General features: G+C 49.4%; 1 protein-coding gene across 8 annotated transcripts in view; it reads right to left on the reverse strand.

Moving 5' to 3' along the window:
• TCN2 (transcobalamin 2) overlaps positions 1-18177 on the reverse strand; it is a 35943-nt gene extending 17766 nt beyond the window's left edge. Inside the window, exons 1-3 of one of the 8 annotated variants that reach the window (XM_084648930.1) lie at positions 18058-18177; positions 17418-17567; positions 14854-14922 (exon numbers count right to left, since the gene is read on the reverse strand). In XM_084648930.1, coding sequence (XP_084505056.1) covers positions 14854-14920 — 67 coding nt within the window. In that variant the 5' untranslated portion in view covers positions 14921-14922; positions 17418-17567; positions 18058-18177. Of the gene's footprint in view, positions 1-14853; positions 15091-16358; positions 16580-17380; positions 17568-18057 lie in introns of those variants that run through there. The other 7 variants (XM_084648927.1, XM_084648929.1, XM_084648926.1 and 4 more) reach the window with 7 other exon arrangements.
• Positions 18178-19004: the final 827 nt, after the last annotated feature.

A 19004-nucleotide genomic window follows, 5' to 3' on the forward strand; every position in this document is an offset into this window, starting at 1 on the left:
GGTCTATAAAAGAATGCTTGGGCCCTGATCCTGTTACCTCAGATCTACTTAAGTTTCATCAGGGGAAGTTTGAGTCATAAGTCTGTGGTCTTCAGTTCCATTCTGGATTGCCCTAATGTTGGATATTGGACATTGGACTATAACCTGATGAACTGATTCTGGAACAAACTCTCTGCAACTCGAAAACTCACCCTCTCTACTATAAAACTGACCTATGAACTTTATTCATATCTGTATGTGTAATGATCTTTTAACCTATATTCTCTCTCTCTCTCTCTCTCTCTTCTTTTTTAATAAATTTTAGTTTAGTTAAGAAGAACTGGCTGTAAGCGTATATTTGAGTATCTCACTCCAGAGATTCACTGGGTGAGAGCTCAAGGCTGGGTTGCTTTAAGAGAACTGTGTTTTGGAAATCTAAATCTCGTGTCCTTGCGCCGCAGGGTGGGGGCGAGCTCATCACACAGTCCCATGAAAGTGGCTTTCCTCATCGGAAAGTTTTGCAGCCACTGCTCATCATCCCAGACGTGCCTGACGATGTGATCCCACCACCCAGTGCTTGTTTCCCGAGCCCAAAACCGGAGTTCCACGGTGGTGAGCATGTCCGTGAATGCCACAAGCAAACTCAAAAAGAAAAGGAGGACTTGTGGCACCTTAGAGACTAACCAATTTATTTGAGCATGAGCTTTCGTGAGCTACAGCTCACTTCATCGGCAAACTCATCAAGCAAACTCGTGTCATATGTGTTACTCGAGTTGATATCATCGGCGGAGTCCTCACTGTCAGTTTGGATCTTAAGGAGTAACTCAACTGACAAACATGACGTGCTGGCGAGACTCGTCAGCATATTCTTCAGCAGTTCGGGCTCCATTCCCGCAGACCAAAAGGGAAGACAGAGCGCGCAGTACAGAAAATGTTGAAAGATGGCGCCAAGTGTGGACGGAAGCACAGGGATTGCTGGGATACAAACCGATGCATCACAGGGCGTTGGGACAGGACCCAGAATGCCCTGCACCCCCTCCCCTTCCCCCAAGCCACAGCGCCAGAATGGGAAGAGGTGCTCTGTGGGATAGCTGCCCATAACGCACTGCTCCCAATGCCGCTGCAAGTGCTGCAAATGTGGCCACGCCCGTGCGCTTGTTGCTGTCAGTGTGGACAGACTGCAGCGCTCTCCGAAGGCTGGTTTAACTCAAAGCGCTCTACATCTGCAAGTGTAGCCATGCCCTAAGATCGCTCGTGTAGCTGCTCTATGCCGATGGGAGAGAACGCTGCCACTGACATTACAAAACCACCTAAACGAGTGGTGGTAGCAGGACCATCCTTAGGATTTATGGGGCCCTACATAGTATTATTAAACTGGTGCCCGTATGCCCAAAGGCAGCCCGGGCTTGCAGCCTTGCGGGGGGGAAGCGGGGAGGGATGAGGCAGCAAAGGGTACCGAGCCTCATGGCGGCGGAGAGTCACAGTTCCCTGCAGAGACTCCCGTACCCTCTCCCTCAGGCAGAATGCGCAGCTCTGGCGCATTTGGCTCTGTGAATACGGCCCCTGCCTAAGGGGTCTGCAGCGCGCACTGGCTGTGCGGGAGCCGACCCGCTCTTACCTGCTGTCATGGGCAGTGGCTGAAGCTCCCCAGCCCACCTCTTCGGCCTGTAGCCCCACCTATACTCCACTCCTGCTCTGCCCCAGGCCCTGCCCCACTCTGCCCAGGCCCTGCCCTCTCCCCACTGTCTCCTGCTTCTCTTCCCTCCCTGTCAAGGCTGAATCCCCATTCTGTCACTCCAAGTGCAGAAGTAGGGGCCCGCAAGGATTTTAAAAATTAATATTTGCCACTCCAGGTTTGTATTAAACTCCCAAGGTTACAGCTTCTTTCTGACCTTGGCTTGGTAAACGCTGCCACCACCCAAATGCAAAAAAACCCCTTTGAACCCAGGAAGGCACACTTGGGAATTCCTCCCTGTGGGGTACCCTCAAGCCCTTTCACTCCCCCCTCCGGGGAAGAGCTGAAAAAGAAAACAAAGGAAATTTGCTGTGGCTATCAGCTAATCAAACAACATGCACAAACCTCTTAGGACACCAAAAATCCAATCCTGTTCTTAAGAAAGGTAAATTTTATTAGAAACAAAAAGGGAAAAAATACATCTGGAACTTAGGCTTTTTGCTAGATCTTAAAAGAAACAATTACAAAAATTAGGCACCCAAAACAGCTTTCTTGGGGGTTCAGCTTAAAGCAAACAAAAGCATTAGGGGTTAGTCAGGAGGAGATCCAAAAGCCTTAAAAAATAACAGAAATAAACCTGATCGCGTCTAGCTAAACATTCTGATCTACTTACACATTGGAGTTCAGATAAGTAGTTCTAGGCATGATCTGATGATTTATGATCATACCTGGCTTAAGCTGTTTACAGCATTGCAGCTCTGACCCTCCAGCCCAGAGAGGACAGACGAAGGGAAAGTTTCTTTCCCCATTTTAAAAAGTTCTAGCCTTCCCATTGCCTCTTTTGGTCAGGTGCCCACTTTTTTTTTCTTTACCTGGGGGACTTTTTAACCCTTGTTAGGTAAAGCAAGTAAAGAACAGCTACCAAGAGGGACTTTATAGCTAACTGACTGTCTGGGTGTCCATAAAAGGAAGCTACCCATGCCTTTATTTATCACACTTTATCACAGGGGGGAGGGATAGCTCAGTGGTTTGAGCATTGACCTGCTAAACTCAGCGTTGTGAGTTCAGCCCTTAAGGGGGCCATTTAGGGGATCCAGAGCAAAAATTGGGGATTGGTCCTGCTTTGAGCAGGGGGTTGGACTAGATGACCTCCTGAGGTTCCTTCCAGACCTGATATTCTATGATTCACTCCCCCTTCTAGCCAAGTCCCTGAACCCAAATGAAGCAAATGACATTTGAAAAAAACACTCTTCTGCAATTTCTTTCTAAAGAAAATGGAGCATGTTTTCTACAGCATGCCAGATGGTGAAGACTGGACATGCAGAAGATACCCAATTAAAAGCACTAAACTTGGGAATAAAAAATATCAGTCACAGGTTTTTTGATATGCCCTGAAGTTTGTCCGAGATTTATTTGCAAAAACTTTGTAGTAAGGGCAAGTCAGCTGTCCTGCTGAATATAACATTAAATATTATGGAATACATGATGCAGCTCTTCTCTCTTTTACATTTTCTTAATCAGTATTTCTAAGCTGATTTTATGTTTTAAATGTACTCTTAAACCTTCATAGAATCATAGAATCATAGAATATCAGGGTTGGAAGGGACCTCAGGAGGTCATCTAGTCCAACCCCCTGCTCAAAGCAGGACCAATCCCCAACTAAATCATCCCAGCCAGGGCTTTGTCAAGCCTGACCTTAAAAACTTCAAAGGAAGGAGATTCCACCACCTCCCTAGGTAACCCATTCCAGTGTTTCACCACCCTCCTAGTGAAAAAGTTTTTCCTAATATCTAACCTAAACCTCCCCCACTGCAACTGGAGACCATTACTCCTCGTTCTGTCATCTTCTACCACTGAGAACAGTCTAGATCCATCCTCTTTGGAACCCCCTCAGGTAGTTGAAAGCAGCTATCAAATCCCTCCCCCCTCATTCTTCTCTTCTGCAGACTAAACAATCCCAGTTCCCTCAGCATCTCCTCATAAGTCATGTGCTCCAGCCCCCTAATCATTTTTGTTACCCTCCGCTGGACGTTTTCCAATTTTTTCACATCCTTCTTGTAGTGTGGGGCCCAAAACTGGACACAGTACTCACCAATGTCGAATAGAGGGGAATGATCATGTCCCTCAATCTGCTGGCAATGCCCCTACTTATACAGCCCAAAATGCCATTGGCCTTCTTGGCAACAAGGGCACACTGTTGACTTATATCCAGCTTCTCGTCCACTGTAACCCCTAGGTCCTTTTCTGCAGAACTGCTGCTGAGCCATTCGGTCCCTAGCCTGTAGCAGTGCATGGGATTCCTCCATCCTAAGTACAGGACTCTGCACTTGTCCTTGTTGAACCTCATCAGATTTCTTTTGGCTCAATCCTCTAATTTGTCTAGGGCCCTCTGTATCCTATCCCTACCCTCCAGCGTATAGAATCATTGAATATCAGGGTTGGAAGAGACCTCAGGAGGTCACCTAGTCCAACCCCCTGCTTAAAGCAGGACCAATCCCCAATTTTTGCTCCAGATCCCTAAATGGCCCCCGTCAAGGATTGAACTCACAACCCTGGGTTTAGCAGGCCAATGCTCAAACCGCTATCCCTCTCCTCCCAGTTTAACGTCATCTGCAAACTTGCTGAGGGTGCAATCCGCGCCATCCTCCAGATCATTAATGAAGATATTGAACAAAACCGGCCCAAGGACCGACCCTTGGGGCACTCCACTTGATACCTGCTGCTAACTAGACATGGAGCCATTGATCACTACCCACTGAGCCTGACAATCTAGCCAGCTTTCTATCCACCTTATAGTCCATTCATCCAGCCCACACTTCTTTAACTTGCTGGCAAGAATACTGTGGGAGATCGTGTGAAAAGCTTTGCTAAAGTCAAGGAACAACACGTCCATTGCTTTCCACTCATCCACAGAGCCAGTTATCTCGTCATAGAAGGAATTAGATTACTCAGGCATGACTTGCCCTTGGTGAATACATGCTGACTGTTCCTGATCACTTTCCTCTCCTCTAAGTGCTTCAGAATTGATTCAGAAAGTAATCATTCCAGATTGCTACCTATTTAACTCACTTGTAACAAAGATATTATTTTAAATTAATCAGTCACAGAGGTTTAGTGTGTTCATAACAATGTTCATTGCTTTTAGAAAAAGGGAACACTAATTTACTTTGTGTGATCTCCATAACAATAGATGTGTTTATGAAATTTCACCAACTTTAAAAAATATGTTTCCAAAGATTTTAGGCATAACAAAGGATTTTACCTCTTACTATGGTACTGATTTTGCTGGAGAGTTCTCTTGAAACTAATTCATCAAATAGTCAGAAGTAAAGAAAGGGAAACTCATTTGTCCAGCTATCTGGAAGGAAAGGGGTGTTGTCCCTCTAGGGCAGAGGTGGGTAAACTATGGCCTGTGGGCCACATCCGGCCAACGGGACCCTCCCGCCCGGCCCCTGAGCTCCTGGCTCAGGAGGCTCGCCCCCCCCCGGCCCCTCCCCCGCTGTTCCCCCGCAGCTTCAGCTCACCATGCTGCTGGCGCAATGCTCTGGGTGGCAGGGGGGGTGAGCTCTTGGGGCAGCGCAGCTGCAGAGCTCAGCCTGACCCGGTCTCTGGGCTGCACTGTGCGTGGCTGGCTCCAGCCACTGGTGCTCCAGGCAGTGCGGTAAGGGGACAGGGAGTGGGGGGTTGCATAGAGGGCAGGGGAGTTTGGGGTGGTGGTCATGGGGTGGGGGTGTGGATAGAGGTCGGTGCGGTCAGAGGGCGGGGAACATGGGGGTTGAATGGGGGCAGCGGTCCTGGGGGGGCAGTCAGGAAGGAGTGGGGTTTGGATGGGGCAGCGGGGGGCAGTCAGGGGCAGGAGCTCTGGGGGAAGTCAGGGAGAAGGGGTTGTTGGATGGGGCAGAGGTCCCAGGGGGGCAATCAGGAATGAGAGGAGGGGTTGGACGGGGCAGCGGGGGGCAGTCAGGGGCTGGAGTTCCGGGGGCGGTGAGGGGACAGGGAGCAGGGGAGGTGGATGGGACAGGGGTCCCAGGGAGGCCGTCAGAGGGCCAGAAGCGGGGGGAGGTGGATAGGGGATGGGGGCTGGGCCACGCTCCCTCCCCCTAACCGGCCCTCCATACAATTTCCAAAACCCGATGTGGCCCTCAGGCCAAAAAGTTTGCCCGCCCCTGCTATAAGGGCTCTCTTCAACAGGGAGGTGAAGGGAGAAAGGGATGGATGGAAAGGACAGGAAGAATTTGGAAGCAAGTTTTTTGTACCACAGTAATTAAAATTAAAATGTGTATTTTTGATAAGGGTGGTCTTTTGAAGGATTTATTTAAAAAACTATATATCTGAATATCTAAGCATTTAAGGCTAAAGATGAATACTCAGATTGTGCAGCTAAAAATCTATGTAAGGACTTTTTAGAGATGTGGTTTTATAATCTTCAGCGACACTAATGAAATATTTTTAAAGCAAATTTTAAACTAAGGTCCTGAAGACTAACATGTTCTGAGTAAATATTACAGTAATGCACAACTGTTTTTGTCAGTAAATTCAGAAACGGACAGTATATACCTGGTTTCAGAGTAACAGCCGTGTTAGTCTGTATTCGCAAAAAGAAAAGGAGTACTTGTGGCATCTTAGAGACTAACCAATTTATTTGAGCATGAGCTTTCGTGAGCATCTGATGAAGTGAGCTGTAGCTCACGAAAGCTCATGCTCAAATAAATTGGTTAGTCTCTAAGGTGCCACAAGTACTCCTTTTCTTTTTGAGTATATACCTGGGGGTTGGCAAATGCCTGTAAAATGGCTTCATTACCACTTGAATGGCTCTTTAACAGTTTCAGTGTTGTGTTAATAGGTCTGGCAGGCTGGAGGCTTTTTCACTTTTAAGTTAATAGATCCCCTCCGGAGGATCCCCTCCGGAGGAAGACTCACCAGGCTGCAGCAGCCAGCAGTGGGAGCCTGCCTGTGGGAGCCTGCAGGAAGGATCATAATAGTAATAGTAATAGTAATACAGGTAGTAAGAGGCAGAAGGGTGGACACTACACTACAAAATGAGGTCAAATTTATAGAAGTCAAAATTGATTTTATACAGTCAATTGTGTGTGTCCTCCCCACTTAAGACCATTAAGTCATAGAAAAATAGAATATCAGGGTTGGAAGGGATCTCAAGAGGTCATCTAGTCCAACCCCCTGCTCAAAGCAGGACCAATCCCCAATTAAATCATCCCAGCCAGGGCTTTGTCAAGCCTGACCTTAAAAACTTCTAAGGAAGGAGATTCTACCACCTCCCTAGGTAACGCATTCCAGTGTTTCACCACCCTCCTAGTGAAAAAGTTTTTCCTAATATCCAACCTAAACCTCCCCCACTGCAACTTGAGACCATTACTCCTTGTCCTGTCATCTTCTACCACTGAGAATAGTCTAGATCCATCCTCTTTGGAACCACCTCTCAGGTACTTGAAAGCAGCTATCAAATCCCGCCTCATTCTTCTCTTCTGCAGGCTAAACAATCCCAGTTCCCTCAGCCTCTCCTCATAAGTCATGTGTTCCAGACCCCTAATCATTTTTGATGACCTTCTGGGGTCCCTTCCAACCCTGATATTCTATGATTCTATGATTCTATGATTAGATTAGTCAGGCATGACCTTTCCTTGCTGAATCCATGCTGACTGTTCCTGATCACTTTCCTCTCATGTAAGTGCTTCAGGATTGATTCCTTGAGGACCTGCTCCATGCTCCAAGTCGGTGGAGTGTGTCCACAGTACTGAGGCTAGTGTCAACTTCGAGAGCATGGCACTGTGGGTAGCTATCTCAGAGTTCCAGCAGTCTCTGCTGCCCATTGGAATTCTGAGTTGAGATCCCAATGCCTGATGGGGCAAAAAACATTGTCATGGGTGGTTCTGGGTACACGTCATCAGGCCCCCCCCCCCTCCGTGAAAGCAACGGCAGACAATCATTTCACGCCTTTTTTCCTGGGTTACCTGTGCAGACGCCATACCATGGCAAGCATGGAGCCCGCTCAGCTCACCGTCACCGTACGTCTCCTAAGTGCTGGCAGACGCGGGACTGCATTTCTACAGAGCAGCAGCTCATTGCCTTGTGGCAGCAGATGGTGCATTACGACTGGTAGCCATCCTCATTGTCTCCTGGGTACTCTTGGCCGGCTTTGGTGAGGTCTGTCAGGGGTGCCTGGACATAAATGGGAGTGACTCAGGTCATTCTCTTCTTTAAGTTTTGTCTAATGGAGATTCAGTCCTGCCTGGAACATTGGTAGAGGGATAGCTCAGTGGTTTGAGCATTGGCCTGCTAAACCCAGGGTTGTGAGTTCAATCCTTAAGTGAGCCATTCTGCCTCAGGCTGCTCTCCCAGACAGCAGCACTATGAGCACCCAGGAGATGACAATGCCTACCAGTCATATTGCACTGTCTGTTGCCAGCCTACCCCTTGCTTCCCCCCTCCCTCCATGCAAGCAAAAGCTGACAATTGTTTTGTGTCTTTTTTCAAGCGGGTGCCATACTGCTGTCAGCATCATCATCCACCCGCCGCTTCTGCTGCCACTCTGCTCTCCTGCAGACGCCATACCACGGCAAGCATGGAGCCCACTCAGATCACCGCAGCAGTTATGATCATTCTAAACATCATGCACATTATCCAGCACTATATGCAGAACCAGAACCAGAACGAGAACCTGCAAAAGCAGGCGAGTATGCGACGGCAGCACGGTGAGGAGAGTGATGAGGACACGGACACAGACTTCTCTTAAAGTACAGGCCCCGGCAATGTGGACATCATGGTGGTAATGGGGCAGGTTCATGTTGAGGAACACCGATTCTGGGCCTGAGAAACAAGCACAGACTGGTGGAACCGCATAGTATTGCAGGTCTGGGATGATTCCCAATGGCTGCGAAACTTTCGCATGCATAAGGGCACTTTCTTGGAACTTTGTAACTTGCTTTCCCCTGCCCTGAAGCACCAGAATACCAAGATGAGAGCAGCCCTCACAGTTCACGAGTGGCGATGGCCACTGTGGAAGCTTGCAATGCCAGACAACTACCAGTCAGTCGGGAATCAATTTGGAGCGGGCAAATCTACTGTGGGGGCTGCTGTGATCCAAGTAGCCAACGCAATCACTGAGTTGCTGCTACCAAGGGTAGTGACTCTGGGAAATGTGCAGGTCATAGTGGATGGCTTTGCTGCAATAGGATTCCCTAACTGTGGTGGGGCAATAGACGGAACCCATATCCCTATTTTGGCACCGGAGCACGAAGCCGGTGAGTATATAAACCGCAAGGGGTACTTTTCAATGGTGCTGCAAGCACTGGTGGATCACAAGGGACGTTTCACCAACATCAACGGGGGATGTCCGGGAAAGGTACATGATGCTCACATCTTCAGGAACTCTGGTCTGTTTCAACAGCTGCAGCAAGGGACTTTCTTCCTAGACCAGAAAATAACCGTTGGGGATGTTGAAATGCCTACAGTTATCCTTGGGGGCCCAGCCTACCCCTTAATGTCATGGCTCATGAAGCCATACACAGGCAGCCTGGGCAGTAGTCAGGAGCTGTTCAACTATAGGCTGAATGGTGCAGAATGGTAGCAGAATGTGCCTTTGGACGTTTAAAAGTGTGCTGGTGCAGTTTACTGACTCGGTTAGACCTCAGCGAAACTAATATTCCCATTGTTATTACTGCTTGCTGTGTGCTCCACAATATCTGAGAGAGTAAGGGGGAGACGTTTATGGCGGGGTAGGAGGTTGAGGCAAATCGCCTGGCTGCTGATTACGTGCAGGCAGACACCAGGGTGATTAGAAGAGCACAGGAGGGCACGGTGCGCATCAGAGAAGCTTTGAAAACCAGTTTCATGACTGGCCAGGCTATGGTGTGAAAGTTCTGTTTGTTTCTCCTTGATGAAAACCCACCCCCTGCCCCCCCCTTGGTTCACTCTACTTCTGTGTAAGCTAACCACCCTCCCCTCCCCCCTTCGATCACCGCTTGCAGAGACAATAAAGTCATTGTTGCTTCAAATTCATGCATTCTTTTTTAATTCATCACACAAATAGGGGGATAACTGCCAAGGTAGCCCGGGAGGGGTGGGGGAGGAGGGAAGGAGAAGGCCACACTGCACTTTAAAACTTATTGAATGCCAGCTTTCTGTTGCTTGGGCAGTCCTCTGGCATGGAGTGGTTGGGTGCCCGGAGGCCCTCCCACCGTGTTCTTGGGCATCTGGGTGAGGAGGCTATGGAACTTGGGGAGGAGGGCGGTTGGTTACACAGGGGCTATAGCGGCAGTCTGTGCTCATGCTGCCTTTCCTGCACCTCAACCATGCGCCAGAGCATATCAGTTTGATCCTCCAGTAGCCTCAGCATTGACTCCTGCCTTCTGTCAGCAAGCAGGCGCCACCTATCATCTTCAACCCGCCACTTATTATCTTCAACCCACCACCTGTCCTCGTGTTCATATTGCGCTTTCCTGGACTCTAACATTGTCTGCCTCCATGCATTCTGCTGGGCTCTTTCAGTGTGGGAGGACTGCATGAGCTCAGAGAACATTTCATCGCAAGTGCATTTTTTTCGCCTTCTAATCTTCGCTAGCCTCTGGGAAGGAAATGATAGGGGGAGCGTTGAAACATTTGCCGCTGCAGGAGGAAAAAAAGGGAGAGGTAGTAGTTAAAAAGACACATTTTAGAGAACAATGGATAGACTCTTTCAGGGTGAACCTTGCTGTTAACATTACATAGCACATGTGCATTCGGTAAAGGTCACATTTTGCCTCTTACATTGGGGGTCTGCCAGTTTGGTGTGAGATATCACACACGCAGGGCCAGCGGGCAACAGAATTCGGCTTGCATACAGCCATGGTAAGTCACAGTCTTTTGGCTTCTTTAACCTTCATAACATGTGGGAATGGTTTCAAGCAGCAGCACCCCCATTTCCCATACCAAACAGCCATTGGATTAGCCATTTAAAATGGGCTGGCAATTTAAAAGGCGGGGCTGCGATTTTCGAGTTAACATGCAGCACAAACCCAATTAAACCCCCCACACACAACCAATTCTCTGGGATGATCGCTTCACCCCTCCCCAGATCGCATGGCTAACAGCGGAGAAGATTTCTGTTTAGCCACAGACAAACAACCCAGCAGGAATGACCACCTCTGAATATCCCCTTAATAAAATTACTCTATTTCAACCAGGTGACCATGAATGATATCACTCTCCTGAGGATAACACAGAGAGATAAAGAACGGATGTTGCCTGAATGCCAGAAAACACTACCATGCTTTGTTATGCAATGACTCCAGACTACATGCTACTGGCCTGGTGTGGTAAAGTGTCCTACCATGGAGGACGGAATAAGGCTGCCCTCCCCAGAAACCTTTTGCAAAGGCTTTGGGAGTACATCCAGGAGAGCTTTATGAAGATGTCCCTGGAGGATTTCCACTACATCCCCAGACACGTTAACAGACTTTTCCAGTAGCTGTGCTGACTGCAAATTAATCATTGAACACACTTGCTTTTAAACCATGTATTATATTTACAAAGGTACACTCACCAGAGGTCCCTTCTATGCCTGGTGGGTCCAGGAGCCCACCTTAGGTGGGTTTGGGGGGTACTGGTTTCAGGTCCAGGGTGAGAAACAGTTCCTGGCTCTCAGGGAAAATGGTTTCTCCGCTTGCTTGCTATGCACTATCTTCAACCTCCTCCTCCTTCTCCTCCTCCTCCTCCTTATCTTCCTCGTCCCCGAAATGTGCATCCCTGTTGCGTGATAATCCATTGACGGAGTCAAGGCACAGGGGTGGGATAGTGGTGGCTGCACCCCCTAGAATGCAATGCAGCTCATCAGAGAAGCGGCATGTCTGGGGCTCTGACCCCGAGCGGCCATTTGTCTCTCTGTTTTTTTGGTAGGCTTGCCTGAGTTCCTTAAGTTTCATGCGGCACTGTTGTGGGTCTCTGTTATAGTCTCTGTCCTTCATGTCCTTGGAGTTTTTTTCAAATGCTTGTGCATTTCATCTTTTGGAATGGAGTTTTGATAGCATGGATTCATCTCCCCATACAGCGGTCAGATCCTGTACCTCCCATTCGGTCCATCCTGGAGCTCTTTTGCGATTCTGGGACTCCATCATAGTCACCTCTGCCGATGAGATCTGCACTCATCTGCAGCTTGCCACGCTGGCCAAACAGGAAATGAGATTCAAAAGTTCGCAGGCCTTTTCCTGTCTACCTGGCCAGTGCATCTGAGCTGAGAGTGCTGTCCAGAGCGGTCACAATGAAGCACTCTGGGATAGCTCCCAGAGGTCAATACTGTCAAATTGTGATCACACTGCCCCAAATTCGATCCAGCAAGGTCAATTTCAGTGCTAATCCCCTTGTTGGGGGAGGAGTACAGAAATTGTTTTTAAGAACCCTTTAAGTTGAAGGAAATGGATTCATTGTGTGGACGGGTGCAGGGTTAAATCGCTCTAATGCTGCTAAATTTGACCTAAACTCGTAGTGTAGACCAGGGCTAAGACCCAGGAGTACCCCAAATTTTCGTGCCCTATGCAGCTTCGTATGCCGTGTATGCTTAAGGACGGCCCTGGGTGGTAGCTGTGTCATCGGGAGAAGCCCTCTTGTCAGCATAGCGCTGCCTACACCAGGAGTTAGGTCAGTGCACCTGTGTCGCTCAAGGTGTGGATTTTCTTAATTATACCAACACTAGTTTTCAGCATAGACCAGGGCTAAGCTTTCATGTAAATGTAACCCAGGCTCATACAATAGGGCTCTCTCTAGTGGCTGAGCCACAGAGAGATTTAAGAGCCTGTGACAGCATTCACACTCACAGATCTGGGTTTAGCACAGGCAAGATGCATTCATGCCTCTAGCTCTGGAGGGTGCTGGTTCAGTCCCTGCTAACACTAACCCCCTAAGAGTTGTGGTTTTTTACTTACAAATATTAAGAGCTTAGTCCTTAGGCTGGAATCCAACATTCTGGGTTCAAATTTTTCAAATTCAGAATTGTGCCCTTACCTTAAATTTGAGGCCAAACCCATGGATGGCCTAGAAGGGATGGAGTACAGATGCATGGTGCTTTATACAGTCTATGTTAAATCTCATTTAGTAAGCCAGCCTCGCTAACAGCCCATCTCCTGCAGGTGCTGGAGGCTGTTAACATGAGAGGGAAGGAAACAATAGCTTACTGACCGGGCAACTGTATCCAAACTGGTGGTCTGGGTTGGGAAGGTCAGTTGCTTTGGTTTCAGCGGGGCTGGAAGGTGCTTTGGGGGAGAACAAGAAGATAGGTTCCCTCATAAAGAGATGCAGCAGCAGCTCTGGCTGCACATGGGGTTTTCCTGGGACACACAGAGCTGAGATGGACGACTTAGCCATGGCTGAATCTGATCAGCGCTTTCTGTGCTATGTCACATTCTTCAGGGATCTCCAGCAAAGTCTTGGAACTAAAGCCTTGGGTCTATTTGACACAGATCCCCGCAATACCCATCTAGGGGAGCCTTATTTCTCTAGCGCCTCTCTCCAGTAGCTGGTGAGAGAGCAGTCTTATTTTAGACAGCCTGATTTGAGCCTTGGAAAGCAGGAATTGGGGTTCCTCCCAGAGAGACTCTGACCTTGGGGCAGCAGGGAGAGAAGCCAGCAGGCCCATGCACAATTAAAAGAATAACTGAAGGGCTGAATGTACCTAAGGAATGTGCCTGCTATGTGACCTCATGGGTTTGAAACTAGCATGTTACTAATCTAGAGGACCGTATGGCTGAGGGGACTGGGAAGGAGAGTCTTTCGACTCTAAGCCACCCCTTGGAATCTGGTCCCAAGTGAGCAATAACAAAGTTGGTTCCATCTGGCTGGTGGTCTGCATGAAATACATTGGGAGTCTTGGACAACTCTGTAGGGGACAGGTGTCCTCACCCCCAGGGGGGTATCGTAACCAGCACTACTAGGCACCTTGGCTGGCACTCTCAGCAGAGGGGCCAAGGATCAAGAAGACATCGAAACCAAAGGTGAAACCCTGGCCCCTGTTCAGTAACAAAACCCACAATGACTTCTGTGGGGCCAGGCTTTCACCCTACATTCCACTAGAGGAAGGAGGTCCCTCCAGATCAGGATTTAGGCACTCGGAAGGGGGAGACATCCATCGCCAGTGCCCATGCTGCATCTGCTCTGGGCACAGATAGAGATGGATGGTCTCCAGGAACCTCAGAGCATTAAATTAACTTTAAAAAACGTAGGGTGTGGGAAGCGGGAGAGCAGTTCACTGGGATGCCGGCTCTCTCCCAATTCAACAGAAGCTGTTTGTTCACACCAAGAGCAGAGCTTGCTCCCACAGGTGGCCTTAACATTAGCTATAAAATGCCCTGCACTCCAATGAAAAAGAAATGCAACACTGAGCTTATCGTCTGCACCTTTTCTATCCAGGGCCGTAAACAGTGCCCATTGCCATGGTGTCTGAAGGCCTTTCACCTCTTACAGCTCAGAGGAAAACCATCAACACTCCAAGAAATGGAGAGGAAATAAAAACCAAGCGAGCCAGACACAAGCTGAAACAAGTATAACAAGTATAACTTTCCTTTCATATGCAATACTCCCCCAGGCCTGCAAGACATGCAGGAACCTTGGGCTGCTCACAGGCAGACCTGGGCTCTCTCAGGGAGTTCAAGCTCGTTCTTAGCCAAGAGAAAAACACCTAGCATTTATACAATGCTTTCCAACCTGAAGAATCCCAGAAGATGCAAATCATGCCACCCACTAGTGAAAAGCAGCCACCTCTGGAGAGGAAGGCACAAGGCAACATCTATTTCCCAGCATACAGCAAAGCTACACAACAGTTTAAAGCAGGACGTGATGAATCCTGGCTTAAAACCACAAGGGGATTTGGTCAGGAGGATATCAGGGCTAATACCCTCAATCTCAACAAAACCGCCTGGACTCTTTAACGCTCACGAACAGTCGGGAGCTCTGTTATGTCACAGGACTTCCTAGCACCATGCTGGGGCATTGCTTCAGTACTGACTTACAGGGTAGAGCACCCCCTACTGCAGCACCAATACTCAGCAGTGGTTTATTTTTAATGGGAAGAAGAGAAGTGCCTCCATCTACCCTGGTGGGGTCTGCATGTGTTAATCGATGCATGCATGGGAGTGGAAGTGGGGAGAAACAGCGAGGTACCTTTAAAAGTCCCTCATGGTACAGGAAGAATGTGTGTAGAAAGCTTCTGTACTCACCACAGAGCTGGACCGGGAGGGCCAAGACATGGAGGATGAGAAGGAGCTGCAACACCCTGGGCTCCATATCTGCAGTAGCAGGGAAGGGAGTGGGGAGAGATGGTGATCAGAGCCCTGACAGGGAGACCACACACTGATCTGCAGAGCCTGGTGGCTGCCGTGCTGAACCGATTCCTATGAGGTCACTGATTAAACCAGGGAAGTGTCGCAACAGGATCTTCTGCTCCCGTTCAGGGGCTAAGTCAGCAGAAAGAGAAAGGACTTTGTCTGAGTGTGAAACGAAGAGAAACCGAGAGAGCCAAAGCTGCAAGGAGCTAGGAGAAGAGATAAGGAGGCTCAACTGATTTTCTTTCCTGCTTCTTTTTGCGCCCTCCTGGTCATCCGCCCTCAGGGGCAGTCTCCTGTTCTCATACAGATAGTATCTTGGACGTCTTAACCAGGCAGGCTGGGGCTTTCAGCCCCTTCTCCTGAGTAAACAGCAGAACAATGCAGGGTCTATTACCAGCAGGACAGTGGGGTGGGAGGAGGTATTGTTTCATATTCTCTGTGTATATATAAAGTCTGCTGCAGTTTCCACGATATGCATCTGAGGAAGTGAGCTGTAGCTCACGAAAGCTTATGCTCTAATAAATTGGTTAGTCTCTAAGGTGCCACAAGTCCTCCTTTTCTTTTTGCGAATACAGACTAACACGGCTGTTACTCTGAAACAATGCAGGGTCTGACAGCCCTGATAAACGAGTCAGTTTCATGCTGGTGTAATCCACCAACTTCAGGGGAGTTACCCCTGATTTACACAAGTGTGAGGGGAGAGTCTGGCCTACTGAATGCCTGTGACCTGCTAGAGAAGCTCTTGGTGCTGGGTATGAGGGACATGGAGCTGGGGAAAGGGAAAGAGCTACTCAAACCATTTTCATGTCCCAGAGCTAGAAAACTGCTGCATGCCAATGAGGCCCTCCCCGCTCTGAATGGGCTAGGATAGTGACCTGGAAATAGCATCAGCAACAAGCAAAAATGGCTGGATCAGCATGGTCACCAATAGCACTGGGGTTATGCATATGCTAAGGCAAGGGCGGACAAACTTTTTGGCCTGAGGGCCACATCGGGTTTCGGAAATTGTATGGAGAGCTGGTATGGGGAGGCTGTGCCAAGCTGTGCCCCAGCCCCCTATCCGCCCCCCCCTTGCTTCTCGCCCCCTGCCTCCCCCCCCAGACTCCTGCCCCATCCAACCCTCCCTATTCCCTGACAGCTCCCCCAGGACCTCTGCCCCGTCCGCCCCACCCCCCACTCCCTGTCCCCTGACCGCCCCGGAACCCCCGCCCCTGACTGCCTCCCACCGCCCCATCCAACCCCCCTCCTTCCTGACTGCCCCCCCAGGACCCCTGCCCCCATTCAACCCCCCCGTTCCCTGCCCTCGGACCGCCCCGACCCCATCCACACCCCCGCCCCCTGACCACCACCCCAACTCCTCTGCTCCCTATCCAGCCCCCCGCTCCCTGCCCCCTTACCGCGCAGCACAGAGCACCGTCGGCTGGAGTCGCTGCAGCCGCGCCGCCCAAAGCATTGTGCCGGTGTCGTGTGGTAAATTGCTCTCCATAACTGCTACCGTAGCACATTCCCACGCGAAGCCGTTTAATACTCTACACGGGCAGCATGAGGAGGGGGAACGGCGAGGGAGGGGCCGGGGACTAGCCTCCCGGGCCAGGAGCTCAGGGACACACAGGAGGGTCCTGCGGGCAGGATGTGGCCCACGGGCTGTACTTTGCCCACCTCCGTGCTAAGGGAATACGTAGGGACAGCAGGCTGAATCCTGGCCTTAGTTATGGGATAGAACTCCAGTTACCGAAGTCCAGGGAACATCTCCGGGTCAGGTGTAACTAACTGCAGCATTTGGCTCACTATTTGTGGTTATTAACCCAATAAACCCAAAGTTCAGCCCCACTGACTGTGAATCTCTCGGGTAGCATTAAATGCAATCTCTACCCAGATGCACACCCTCCCCGGCCTTCCTGAACAGTAGCCATTCCTCTCACTGGCCTCAGAGCTCACCAGCTCCGGCAGTTGTCATGGACACAGAAGGCTCCTTTTACCATCCTCAGATCTAGACCCCTAAATAAAGCAGCAGACAGATTGTGCAGACACAGCTGATGACTCATGTTCCAGCACTAGAGCTATGGAACTGCAAACACTTGTAACAGTCAGGCCCGGACAGTATTCAGCAAGTGATGACTATTGTTGCATTTTAATTGTTTTTAAGGGATTCACTCTTCTTTGAGGCAATGTCTGCCCTTCTCCAGGCCATGCAAACATTGTGTGGTGGAGGTGATCAAGGGAGGGGGATGGCCAGGAAGAAACAGTGGATTGACAGGTGTCAGCACAAATTCCACTATAGCAGTTATCACTATTGTGTCCTGCTCGGTTCTGTCTGCCCACTAGGAGCTGCTGCATGGGTTTCTTGCCTGCTTTTGCAGCCTGTAACGGCACAATTGCCCATAAAGGGAGGGCTTGGATGTATTCTCAAAGGGCTGACCTGCTGCATGGATTCTCCAGGGCTCCCCCAAACTCACAGGATCTGGGAACACTCTCCTTGTAGGGAAGCCAGGTCTCCTTCCAGTTCTGTGGGCCAGAAAATTCCTGCTCCAGATGCTATGGTGCCACGGAGACTTGGAGATCTTCAACGTCTAGAGCTCCCTACTATTCTCCTGCTGCAGGTTTCCCTACAAGATGGGAAAAGAGGGCCGCAACCACTAGTCCCAATAAGAGAGGTTCCTAGAACCAGCCATACAACGTTTCATCACCTCTGCTGGGTTTCATCCCGCTGGAACAAAACCAGAGACGTGCTAAATGTTTAACAACCGCATGTGCACTGCAAACGCCAGCCCAGAGCAGACCGGTGGCCTTTAGGACCCAGAGAGGGATAGAAATCTGCCTGTCTTGCTACTAAACAAAACGAGCAGGGGACAAAAGCTACACCCGATAATAGGCTCATCCCTGAAAGTCCTGGCTGCCTGGAGCTTCGACTGAAACCTAGGGTCTCTGGCCTGGAACTAGTCTGCTAGCCTGAGTGGCTCTAAAACTAATTGCAATAATACAGCAGTCCCCATTGTGTTTGGGGGTCTTTCTGCTCTGGAATGCTTCAATCTTAGTATTTTGGACAGGGGGACCCCAAACTAGCTATTATAAAAGCAGGCTGGTTTACGGCCTTACCCTGTTGACTTGCTCTGTTGACTGGCTGCAGCACAGAGGGGTCCCGGAGGCAGAACAGAGGCTGGCCAAGGCATTGTTTTTCACTCGTTTTTCTCTGGTGGTCATGTGACCTCTCCTCCCCTAGTTCAACTGCTGAAGTCAGCTGTTTGCTGTCCTTTGCTTCAGAAACAGAAACTCCCCAGCCAGCAGTACCGGCAAGAGACTTTTAGGGGGCACCGGGTACCGGAAAGACTTGGGGCTAGCCCCCGCACCCTTAAAGGAGCAGAACGCGGCTAGGGAGGGCTTTCATTCTTTATTTGGCTTTAACAGCACAATGCGTATACTAACAAACTTAAACAAAGGCTTTGTTTAAGTTTGTTAGCACATGTATTGTGCTGTTAAATTGGTCAGGAGTCCTCAAGAGGGGAGGGGGCGGGATGGAAGGTGTTTAAACAGTGTTTTTGATTCGGTTTCTCCCCATTGGTCTGAATTATACATAACAGTCATATTGCCTCACATCAAGTCCAAATCATTAGAGGAATGCCCCTGCTTGCACTGACCAGCGGATGTTTGGATTCTGATGTCAGCCCAGTTCTGCAGCCTGACAGGTATCAGGTGTTGTCCCCAGTGTACATAGAATTCTTCTTTGCAGCCAAACTAGTCTAACATGCATTTTGCTAACTGGAGCAGCAAAAAAAAAGAAAACAAATGCCTCATTTTCCAGCTTTGTGGGTGAGAGAACTATAAGTGAAGATTATACTGACGACCTTAAACGAGCTGCCTCAGGAATCTGCCAAGAACTTTGCTGAAAATATGTTCCCCATCTTAGCAACAAAGCTAAGACTTATCACACATCTGCCCACCTTTATTCCAGTGAAGCTCCTTCTGATCTGACAGCTCAGGCATTGTCAGTTTTATCAAGAACAATTTACAAACTTGGAATCTAATCCTGTAAACCCTTAATCATT

The sequence above is a fragment of the Lepidochelys olivacea genome, assembly GCF_965140295.1.
Source record: "Lepidochelys olivacea isolate rLepOli2 genome assembly, chromosome: 15".
Classification (NCBI taxonomy): Eukaryota; Metazoa; Chordata; order Testudines; family Cheloniidae; genus Lepidochelys; species Lepidochelys olivacea.